The sequence below is a fragment of the Mesoplodon densirostris genome, chromosome 1 (genome assembly GCF_025265405.1).
Source record: "Mesoplodon densirostris isolate mMesDen1 chromosome 1, mMesDen1 primary haplotype, whole genome shotgun sequence".
Lineage (NCBI taxonomy): Eukaryota > Metazoa > Chordata > Mammalia > Artiodactyla > Ziphiidae > Mesoplodon > Mesoplodon densirostris.
Window position 1 is genome coordinate 12,081,650 of NC_082661.1, and position 12,337 is coordinate 12,093,986.

Genomic DNA, 12,337 nt, shown 5'->3' on the forward strand with positions numbered 1-12,337 from the left:
TGAGTATACTTCCCTGTGCTATACAGTAGGTCCCTGTTGGTTATCTGTTTTATATGCAGTAGTGTATTATGTTAATCCCAAACTCCTAATTTATCCCCCCACCCCCCAACCCTTTCCCCTTTGGTAACCATAAGTTTGTTTTCTGTGTCTGTGGGTCTATTTCTGTTTTGTATATAAGTTCATTTGTATCTTTTTTTTAAGATTCCACATGTAAGTGATATCATATGATACTTGTCTTTCTCTGGCTGACTTTACTTAGTATGATCATCTCTAGATCCATCCATGTTGCTGCAACTGCCATTATTCCATTGTTTTTTATGGCTGAGTATTCCATTGTATATATGTACCACATCTTCTTTATCCATTCATCTGTTGATGGACATTTAGGTGTTTCCATGTCTTGGCTATTGTGAATAGCGCTGCTGTGAACAAAGGGGTGCGTGTATCTTTTTGGTTTAGAGTTTCGTTTGTATGCCCAGGAGTGGGATTGCTGGATCCTTTGGTAATTCTATTTTTAGTTTTCTGAGGAAACTCCATACTGTTTTCCATAGAGGCTGTACCACTTTACATTCCCACCAACAGTGTAGGAGGGTTCCCTTTTCTCCACACCCTCTCCAGCATTTATTATTTGTAGACATTTTGATGATGGCCATTCTGACCAGTGTAAGGTGATATCTCATTGTAGTTTTGATCTGCATTTCTCTAATAACAATGTTGAGCATCTTTTCACGTGCCTTTTGGCCATGTGTGTGTCGTCTCTGGAGAAATGCCTACTTAGGTCTATGCCCACTTTTTGATTGGGTTTGTTATTTTGATACTGAGCTGTATGAGCTGTTTGTATATTTTGGAAATTAAGCCCTTGTCAGTTGCATCATTTGCAAATATTTTCTCCCATTCTGTAGGTTGTCTTTTCATTTTGTTTATGGTTTCCTTTGCTGTGCAAAAGCTTTTAAGTTTCATTAGGTCCCATTTGTTTATTTTTGTTTTTATTTCCATTTCTCTAGGAGGTAGATCCAAAAAGGTATTGCTGCCATTTATGTCAGAGTGTTCTGCCTATGTTTTCCTCGAGGAGTTTTATGGTATCCAGTCTGACATTTAGGTATTTAATCCATTCTGAGTTTATTTTTTTATATGGTGTTAGAGAATGTTCTAATTCATTCTTTTACATGTGGCTGTCCAGTTTTCCCAGCAACACTTATTGAAGAGACTGTCATTTCTTCATGGTATATTCTTGCCTCTGTTGTTGTAGATTAATTGACCATATGTGTGTGGGTTTATTTCTGGGCTTTCTGTTCTGTTCCATTGATCTGTATTTTTGTTTTGTGCTAGTACCATACTGTTTTGATGACTGTAGCTTTGTAGTATAGTCTGAAGTCAGGGAGCCTGATTCCTCCAGCTCCATTTTTCTTTCCCAAGATTGCTTTGGCTATTTGGGGTCTTTTGTGTTTCCATACAAATTAAAAAAAATTTTTTCTAGTTCTATAAAAAACGCCATTGGGGGCTTCCCTGGTGGCACAGTGGTTGAGATTCCGCCTGCCGATGCAGGGGACATGGGTCCGGGTTGTGCCCTGGTCCGGTAAGATCCCACATGCCGTGGAGTGGCTAGGCCCGTGAGCCATGGCCGCTGAGCCTGCGCGTCCGGAGCCTGTGCTCTGCAACGGGAGAGGCCACAACAGTGAGAGGCCCGTGTACCGCCGAAAAAAAAAAAAAAAGGAAAACCGCCCTTGGTTATTTGATAGGGATTTCATTGAATTTGTAGATCACCTTGGGCAATATAGTTTGGTGTTTGTCCTCTCCTCTCACGATTACTGATTTAGATATCGTATTTGTGTATGGATGATTTCCTACTTTTACTGTATGTTTGCCTTTACTGGTGAATGTGATTTTAATTCAGGGAGTACAGAGGAAAATTAAGCTTTTCTCTCTCCGTCTTGATGTGTAAATAAACATTTTATTTTCTGTTTTGTTAGCCTGTGGTCGGTTAAAGAAGTTAATAAGCCTCTGAATATTTGATATATGTATCAGTTGTCTATCATTTGTTTCTGATTCACTGGTAAAATAAAAAAATATTCTTTAAGAATCCTGAACAAGACAGCTGAGAATAAAGCAGCTCATAGAATCAGAAATTCTTATCATGGAGAAATTTTTGTTTCTAAGAGCTCAAGAAACCATGAGACTGCTTACTCCCTTAGAAATAATAAGCTCTTTCTTTCCATTATAAAATGTAGTGTTTAATTCCAAATATATATTTTCTTAAAAGAGGGAAACTTAGTTCCTTGATCATTAAAAAAATTTCTCTTTGCAGTCTTTTCATCTGCAGATGACTATAGCGAACATGAACCACTTGAAATTCATTCCCCACAAAGACTACACAGCCAATCGCTTGGTCAGCGGGCTCCTCCAGCTGCCCAGCAATACTTCTCTTGTAATTGATGAAACTCTCCTGGACCAGGGGCAGCTGGACACGCCAGGTGTGTGCACGGACGTTGTCCTTCCATTTCTAACTCCCAGCAAAGCCAGGCGTGGTAATGATTTTCTAAGGAATAACTGAACAAAGACAAATTCACAGTTCACAAGTATTTAAGACAAAGGCTTGCTCTATGAATTTGTTTAAAGCATATATCATTAACAAATAAATTGTGTACATCAACTGTGTTTTGTGATAGTTTGAAAATAGTATGATAATACACCAAGTAAGTAGCAGGTAGCGTTTTAAAGGCTGAAAAGGGAGGAGGTTTTGCCTTTAGTCCTATATTACCTCAAAAGAAAAGTTGTAGAAAAGATCTAATAAAACATTTTTTACCAGCCAGTGTGATTTAAAAAAATTTTTTCAAAGAATCTCTGAAAAACTATTTAGTAGATCAGATGGCTTGCATTAACCTCAGTTATGGAACATGTTATAAAATTACAAGAAAGCAGATTGCTTTATCTATGCTCAAATGAGAATTAAGAAGACACTTTGCTGGTGGTAAGTTCAAGAGGTAAAAATAGAAAAAATAGTGTAGACTGGGTAGAATTAAGGCAAAGGTGAGTATAAATTCAGTAAAATTCAGTAACCTTATCTCTGTATAAAAATAGTTTTGGTTCTACCAGATTATTTTAGCCCTGTGAAGATGCCACATACAAAATAATCATACTTTTATTGGGAACTATTTTATATCTAATTGCACACCAGATGCTTGGTATTAGATTTGGGGTGGGTGGGGGAGGAATCTTGGCTCCAGAAATATGTTTGTCTAGCTTGACAGATATTATCTTGTGAAGCCTATTAATTAATGACCATTTAGAAGATTGAACAGTGCCTCATGTACTTTTTTTAAAGCAGTAGAAATCTCATGTCTTATTATCAATGTCAGCAAAACTAATTTGGTTAGGTGATTAAAATCAAGTTACTGAAAAATTATTCCCTTGTTTTTGTAGGTGTTCATAATGTGACTGCCCTGAGCAACCTAATAACTTGGCAGAAGGTGGATTATGACTTCAGCTACCACCAGATGGAATTCCCCTGCAATATTAATGTTTTTATTACTTCGGAGGGGAGATCACTCCTGCCGGTAATGAAGGGTCATTTTAAAATGGACGGAGGTTATATTGGAAAGATATCTGTATATTTGCTTTGTTTCTTGGTACTGATTATTATTAATAAGTTAAACTTGTTCAAGGTTGTGGCTGCTGATTATTAATGAGGGAACTGATTATTTTGTTCTCTGGGATGAAAACTTTGTAAAGAAAATCACAAGAGAATCAAAGAAAACTCTTGGCAGCAGAAACTCCCACATGTAGGGAGAGAAAGAAGAAACTGTCTGTAAATTGCCTGATTAACATCCAGACCTTTGTTCTTGCTGCTTCTGTTCCATTGTTTTCTGCCAGTCCTACGTGAGAAATATTTTAGAGTTTCTTTTAAAATGTTCCTAATCGTCTGGTAATTATTTCTATGCTTTATGGTGAAATGCTCTGGTGAATCATCAGTGACTAATGAAGAGAGCTTTTACATCTGAGTCATTAATGATGAGAAGTATGCCCAGTTGTTGAAAAGGCATATAGTTGCTCTGTATAATGATGTTCACCCTTGATATATGAGGAACTGCCTGTGAATAAGAATGAAATGGCTCAATGGTAAATTTCTGTGGGAAAGTGTGATTTGCGCTACGTGGTTTCTAGAAATGCAGTTCAGTAAGAAATAGAGTACATGTTCCGTGATTAAGGAAACGTCTACAACATTTTAATTAGCTGCTTTTTAGAGATTCACTATCTTTTTATATGTTTACTGATACCATTGAGGAAACAGAAGTAACCAAGAAAAGGCTAACTTCTGTAGTTATTGCTGAGATAGTTATAGTGCATATAAATTAATATTAAAAACTGACCTCCCCCTAATAATGAATTGTATTTAATTCCCTTAGGGGCTGGTAGAGATGATGCATCCCCCTGAAATTCTAGGTTGATTTAGGAACTTGGAAAAGAATGTGTACTGTTTCTCATTTTAGGCAGACTGCCAGATCCACTTACAGCCACAGCTCATTCCACCAAACATGGAGGAGTACATGAACAGCCTTCTCTCCGCGGTGCTGCCTTCTGTGCTGAATAAATTCCGCATTTATCTGACCCTTTTGAGGTTCCTGGATTATAGCATATCTGATGAAATAACAAAGGTGTGTTTGGGTTAAAACAAAGGATTTCCCTATGTTGAATTGGGATATTTAATCAATTTACATTTACTGTAATTACTGATAAGGTAATCTTGCTGTTTGTTTTCTGTGTCATATGTCTTTTTTGTTCCTCTATTCCTCCATTATTGTCTTCTTTTGTTTGAAATAGATATTTCTAGTGTACAATTTTAATTTCCATGTCTTTTCTTTTATGACATATTTTTTTTCTTTAGTAGTTGCCCTGGGAGCTACATTAACATCTTAACTATGATAATCTGGGATTACTTTAGGATTATGCCAGTTTAATCACAATAGTATGCAAAAGCTTTACTCCTTTATACTTCCATTCCTTCTCCGCTCCTTTGTGCTTTATTATCATTCACATTACATCTTTATACACTGATACGTCTGTCAACACATTTATAATTATTGCTTTATGCAGTTGTCTTTAAAGACATTTATACTACCTTTTATATTTACCTGTGTAGTTTACCTTTACCAGTGATCTTCACGTGGATCCGAGTTACTTTCACTTTAGCCTGGAGAAGTCTCTTTCGTATTTCTCAGTATTTTTTATGGGGGAGCTCTGCTTGTGACACATTCTCAGTTTTTGCTTACCTGGGAATATCTTCATTTCTCCTTAATTTTTGGAGACTAATTTTGCTGGACGTAGAATTCTTGATTCATAGGCTTGTTGTTTCAGCACTTTTAAGTCCTCCAACTGCCTTCTGGATTTTCTGAGGAGAAGTCAGTTTCCAGTGAGGGTTCTTTGTACACAATGAGTCATTTTTCTCTTGTCCTTTCAAGATTCTCTCTTTGGCTTTTGACAGTTTAGCTGTAATGTGTCTACGTATGGATCTCTTTGAGTTTATCCTACTTGCAATTTATTGAGCTTCTTGGATGTGCAGATTAATGCACATTTGGGGGGAGTTTTCAAGACATTTGGTAAGTTTTTGACCATTATTTCTTTAAGTTTTTTTTCTGCCCCTTTCTCCTCTGTGGCACTCCCATGTATGTATGTGGTACACTTGATGGTGTCCCACAGGTCTTTGAGGCTCTGTTCAGTTTTCCTCATTCTTTTTCTTTCTGTTCCACAGACCAGATAATTTTGGTCAGCCTATCTACAGATTTGCTGAATCTTTCTTCTGCCTTTCAAGTGAATTTTTAATTTAAGTTGTATTTTTCAACTTCAGAATTTCTGTTTGCTTTTTAAATAATTTCTTTCGCTTTACTGGTATTTTCTATTTGGTGAGACATCATTCTCATACTTAAAGTTCTTTATTCATGGTTTCCTTTAGTTCTTTGAATATATTTAAAATAGCTGATTTAAAGTCTTTGTGTAGTCATTCCAATATTTGAGTTTCCTCAAGGACTTCTTATTTTCCAATGAAGGGGGCTACACATTCTTGTCTCTTTGTATTTCTTTTCTACTTTTTGTATTGAAAACCAGGTGTTTTATGGATGATTTTTTTTTAATCTAGTTACTTTATCTTTGGCTGCGTTGGGTCTTTATTGCTGCATGCGGGCTTTTCTCTAGTTGCAGTGAGTGGGGGCTACTCTTCGTTGTGGTGCACAAGCTTCTCATTGGGTGGGTTCTCTTGTTGCGGAGCACGGGCTCTAGGTGTGCGGGCTTCAGTAGTTGTGGCTCGTGGGCTCTAGAGCACAGGCTCAGTAGTTGTGGCGCACGGGCTTAGTTGCTCCGCGGCATGGGGGATCTTCCTGGACCAGGGCTCGAACCTGTGTTCCCTGCATTGGCAGGCGGATTCTTAACCACTGTGCCACCAGGGAAGCCCAAAGCCAGGTGTTTTAAATAATATAATTTGGCAACTCTGCTCTGGCAGATTCTGCCCCCTCCCCGCCTGCCCCCCAGGGTTTGTTGTTGTTGCCCTTTGTTGTTTAGCCACTTTTCTGAACTGATTTTTAAAAGTCTGTATTCTTAGTTGTATGTGAGCACTGAAGTCTTGGCTCGGTTAGCTCAGTGGGCAGTGATTGGATAGAAATTTTATTTCCTTAGATGCCTGGAAGCAGTCTCCCAGTCTAAGCTAAGGGACTCTGTATCCATGTTGGGGCAATCCTTTAACACTCAGCCATGCAGTTTACAGCTGCCGCCTAGCCTTTGCCTTCTGCTTGCAGAGAGCCTCAGGGTTGTTCAGTGGTAAGAGCTTATGGCCTGCCTGCTCAGCCTCAGATCTTCTGAGCATGTGCCCAGCCCTGTGCATGCTTGTGACCTGCTAAATTCCTGGTGGTTGGGGATAGATATACACACCCACGCACACATATATGTGTGTGTCACTGTGTATATGTATATGTGTATAGATGTATATACACGTGTGTATAGATGCATATATACATATATATGCATATGTGTGTATATATATACATATGTGTGTGTTCCTCCCCCTCCAGATATCTCATTCCCCAGATTTTCTCCTTTTTTTTCTTTTTTTTTTTTTTGTTTGGTTGTTGTTGTTGTTGTTTTCCACAGTGACTTTAATTTTATTTTTTTATACAGCAGGTTCTTATTAGTTATCCATTTTATATATATTAGTGTATATATGTCAATCCCAATCTCCCAGTTCATCACACCACCACCCTGCCACTTTCCCCCCTTGGTGTCCATACGTTTGTTCTCTACTTCTGTGTCTCAAATTCTGCCCTGCAAACCGGTTCATCTGTACCATTTTCTAGGTTCCACATATATGCGTTAATGTACAATATTTGTCTTTCTCTTTCTGACTTACTTCACTCTGTATGACAGTCTCTAGATGCATCCATGTCTCTACAAATGCCCCAATTTCGTTCCTTTTTATGGCTGAGTAATATTCCATTGTATATATGTACCGCATCTTTATCCATTCATCTGTGGATTGGCATTTAGGTTGCTTCCATGTCCTGGCGATTGTAAATAGTGCTGCAGTCAACACTGGGGTGCATTTGTCTTTTTGAATTATGGTGTTCTCTGGGTATATGCCCAGTAGTGGGATTGCTGGGTCATATGGTAATTCTGTTTTTAGTGTTTTAAGGAACCTCCATACTGTTCTCCATAGTGGCTGTACCAGTTTGCATTCCCACCAACAGTGGAAGATGGTTCCCTTTTCTCCACACCCTCTCCAGCATTTTTCTTTGTAGATTTTCTGATGATGCCCATTCTAACTGGTGTGAGGTGATACCTCATTGTAGTTTTGATTTGCATTTCCCTAATAATTAGTGATGTTGAGCAGCTTTTCATGTGCTTCTTGGCCATCTGTATGTCTTCTTTGGAGAAATGTCTATTTAGGTCTTCTGCCCATTTCTGGATTGGGTTGTTTGTTTTTTTAATATTGAGCTGCATGAGGTGTTTATATATTTTGGAGATTAATCGTTTGTCTGTTGATTTGTCTGCAAATATTTTCTCCCATTCTGAGGGTTGTCTTTTCATCTTGTTTGTAGTTTCCTTTGCTGTGCAAAAGCTTTTAAGTTTCATTAGGTCCCATTTGTTTACTTTTGGTTTTTACTTCCATTACTCTAGGCGGTGGATGAGAAAAGATCTTGCTGTGATTTATGTCAAAGCGTGTTCTTCCTGTGTTTTCCTCTAAGATTTTTATGTTGTCCAGTCTTAGATTTAGGTCTTTAATCCATTTTGAGTTTATTTTTGTGTATGGTGTTAGGGAGGGTTCTAATTTCATTCTTTTACATGTACCTGTCCAGTTTTCCCAGCACCATGTATTGAAGAGACTGTCTTTTCTCCATTGTATCTCCTTGCCTCCTTTATCATAGATTAGTTGACCATAGGTGTGTGGGTTTGTCTCTGGGCTTTCTATCCTGTTCCATTGATCTATATTTCTGTTTTTGTGCCAGTACTGTATTGTCTTGATTACTGTAGCTTTGTAGTATAGTCTGAAGTCAGGGAGTCTGATTCCTCCAGCTCCGTTTTTTTCCCTCAAGACTGCTTTGGCTATTCGGGGTCTTTTGTGACTCCATGCAAATTTTAAGATTTTTTGCTCTAGTTCTGTAAAAAATGTCATTGGTAATTTGATAGGGATTGTACTGAATCTGTAGATGGCTTTGGGTAGTATAGTCGTTTTCACAATATTTATTCTTCCAATCCAAGGTCATGGTATATCTCTCCATCTGTTGGTATCATCTTTAATTTCTTTCAACAGTGTCTTATAGTTTCCTGCATACAGGTCTTTTGTCTCCTTAGGTAGGTTTATTCCTAGGTATTTTATTCTTTTTGTTGCAGTGGTAAATAGGAGTGTTCCCTTAATTTCTCTTTCAGATTTTTCATCATTAGTGTATAGGAATGCAAGAGATTTCTGTGCATTAATTTTGTATCCTGCAACTTTACCAAATTCATTGATTAGCTCTAGTAGTTTTCTAGTTTTCTGGTGGCATCTTTAGGATTCTCCATGTATAGTGTCATGTCATCTGCAAAGTGACACTTTTACTTCTTCTTTACCAATGTGTATTTCTTTTTCTTCTCTGATTGTCGTGGCTAGGACTTCCAAAACTATGTTGAATAATAGTGGTGAGAGTGGACATCCTTGTCTTGTTCCTGATCTCAGAGGAAATGCTTTCAGTTTTTCACCATTGAGAATGACGTTTGCTGTGGGTTTGTCATATATGGCCTTTATTATATTGAGGTAGATTCCCTCTATGCCCACTTTCTGGAGAGTTTTTATCATAAATGGGTGTTGAATTTTGTCAAAAGCTGGTTTGGTGGTGCTGAATTCTCTTAGCTTCTGCTTGTCTGTAAAGCTTTAGATTTCTCCATTGAATCTGAATGAGATCCTTGCCAGGTAGAGTAATCTTGGTTGTAGGTTCTTCCCTTTCATCACTTGCCACTCCCTTCTGGCTTGTAGAGTTTCTGCTGACAAATCAGCTGTTAACCTTATGAGAGTTCCCTTGTATGTTATGTGTCGTTTTTCCCTTGCTGCTATCAATAATTTTTCTTTCTCTTTAATTTTTGCCAGTTTGATTACTATGCGTCTCGGCGTGTTTCTCCTTGGGTTTATCCTGCCTGGGACTCTCTGTGCTTTCTGGACTTGGGTGGCTATTTCCTTTCCCACGTTAGGGAAGTTTACGACTATAATCTCTTCAAGTATTTTCTCTGGTCCTTTCTCACTCTCTTCTCCTTCTGGGACGCCTATGATGCGAATGTTGTTGTGTTTAATGTTGTCCCAGAGGTCTCTCAGGCTGTCTTCATTTCTTTTCATTCTTTTTTCTTTAGTCTGTTCCGCAGCAGTGAATTCCACCATTCTGTCTTCCAGGTCACTTATCTGTTCTTCTGCCTCAGTTATTCTGCTATTGATTCCTTCTAGTGTATTTTTCATTTCAGTTATTGTATTGTTCATCTCTGTTTGTTCTTTAATTCTGCTAGGTCTTTGTTAAACATTTCTTGCATCTTCTCGATGTTTCCTCCATTCTTTTTCTGAGGTCCTCGATCATCTTTACTGTCATTATTCTGAATTCTTTTTCTGCAGCGTTGCCTTTCTCCACTTCATTTAGTTGTTTTTCTGCGGTTTTATCTTTTTCCTTCATCTGGTACATAGCCCTCTGCCTTTTCATCTTGTCTATCTTTCTGTGAATGTGGTTTTTGTTCCACAGGCTGCAGGATTGTAGTTCGTCTTGCATCTGCTGTCTGCCCTCTGGTGGTTGAGGCTGTCTAAGAGGCTTGTGCAAGTTTCCTGATGGGAGGGAGTGGGGGTGGGTAGAGCTGGCTGTTGCTCTGGTGGGCAGAGCTCAGTAAAACTTTAATCCACTTGTCTGTTGATGGGTGTGGCTGGGTTCCCTCCCTGTTGCTTGTTTGGCCTGAGGCGACCCAGCACTGGAGCCTACCAGGGCTCTTTGGTAGGGCTAATGGCAGACTCTGGGAGGGCTCACGCCAAGGAGTGCTTCACATAACTTCTGCTGCCAGTGTCCTTGTCCTCACGGTGAGCCACAGCCACCCCCCCGCCTCTGCACAAGACCCACCAACACTAGCAGGTAGGTCTGGTTCAGTCTCCCCTGGGGTCACTGCTCCTTCCCCTGGGTCCCGATGCACACACTACTTTGTGTGTGCCCTCCAAGAGTGGAGTCTGTTTCCCCTATTCCTGTCGAAGTCCTGCAGTCAAATCCCACTAACCTTCAAAGTCTGATTCTCTGGGAATTCCTCCTCCCGTTCCCGAACCCCCAGGTTGGGAAGCCTGACATGGGGCTCAGAACCTTTACTCCAGTGGGTGGACTTCTGTGGTATAATTGTTCTCCAGTTTGTGAGTCACCCATCCAGTGGTTACGGGATTTGATTTTATTGGGATTGTGCTTCTCCTACCGTCTCACTGTGGCTTCTCCTTTGTCTTTGGATGTGGGGTATCTTTTTTGGTGAGTGCCAGTGTCTTCCTGTCGATGATTGTTCAGCAGTTAGTTGTGATTCCGGTGTTCTCGCAAGAGGGAGTGAGTGCATGTCCATCTACTCCGCCGTCTTGAACCAATCTCTCTCATTCCCTAGATTTTCTTTTTAATGGTTTTGGTTAGCCTGCTGTTTGCTCCAGCTGTTACCCAATGTCTGGGATGGCTAAGATGATCAGTAGTTGCTTCTGATTGCTTTTGATAAACTCTCTGGGGGAATAGGCTATTCACAGTGGGCAAGTGCCAAGTCAGGTTAAATAAAGACAGGCTTGCAAATGGATTCCTCCTGGGAACCACCAGACAGTCAAATAAGAACAGTTTTCTGGGAATGGTGATTTGACAGAGCTCCAGCCCCACAGCCCTCTCCCGTGGTTACCAGGCTGTCTGTTTTCAGGGCTGCTTGGAGGTGGGTAGAGGAATAGGGCAAATTTAAATGCCTCAATGCTCACTGTTCTTCCTATCTTTCTTGAAAAAATGCTCCCCGAATTGTTTCAAGCATCTGGTTAATGTTTAGAGTTTTGAAGAAGCTGATTTTTATCATTTTGCCAGTGTTCTTGTTCCCTTTAATGGTGGTGAGGATTTTCAGAGGTCCTTGGCGGTTTTTGCTGACGTCTCTCTTCCCTGTGTTTAAAGGCATCATGTTTGCTATGCAAGTTGCTGGCTTTTATCTGTTTGCCTGGTGTTCTCAAATGAATCTTGAGTTTTGTTAACTTTGTTTAGAGTACTTTCCTCAGTGGTATAACTTATGTGTAAAGTTTGGTTTTCAGGCCTTTTACCCATATTACCTCATTTGTCTAAGATGCAGGGTGACTTCCTCATTTTCACATCAGGCAAGGCACCATGTTACCTTCCTTTTCCCTACAAAATGCAAATGTCGTTTCCTCATACGGACTAATTTTAATGTTCATTTACTGTTTTGATAAAGGCAGTTGAAGATGATTTTGTGGAGATGCGCAAGAACGATCCTCAGAGCATCACTGCCGACGATCTCCACCAGTTGCTCATTGTAGCTCGGTGAGTGTACATGTCCACGATTGCCTTTTCAGTGAGCTGTAGATAAATCTGCTTATTTAGGATAACTGAGGCAGACTTATAAAAATGGAAATGAACTTTTTCCTTCTAAAAATCCCTTGTGAAATGACTCATTGAGGGGGAATCAGTGGCCAGGGATCACCTCCGTGGACCAGGCACACTCCCTGTTCTCCACACACTTCAAAGAGGGAATCACTCTCCAAATATGACTCTTCAAGTGTTCCTCTGTAGAAGTCTAACTTGGTTGTTGAGTTCTGTAGTTACCAGATGGTCTTGTCTTCCACAACAGT

The 12,337-nt window shown here is 39.6% G+C and overlaps 1 protein-coding gene across 2 annotated transcripts in view; it reads left to right on the plus strand.

Annotated features, from left to right (window-relative positions):
• The window catches only part of MCMBP (minichromosome maintenance complex binding protein), a 64,739-nt gene that overhangs the window by 50,363 nt on the left and 2,039 nt on the right, over positions 1–12,337 (plus strand). For both annotated transcript variants that reach the window (XM_060098822.1, XM_060098828.1), the window contains exons 12-15: positions 2,306–2,471; positions 3,421–3,554; positions 4,488–4,652; positions 11,941–12,029. In XM_060098822.1, coding sequence (XP_059954805.1) covers positions 2,306–2,471; positions 3,421–3,554; positions 4,488–4,652; positions 11,941–12,029 — 554 coding nt within the window. The remainder of the gene's footprint in view (positions 1–2,305; positions 2,472–3,420; positions 3,555–4,487; positions 4,653–11,940; positions 12,030–12,337) is intronic.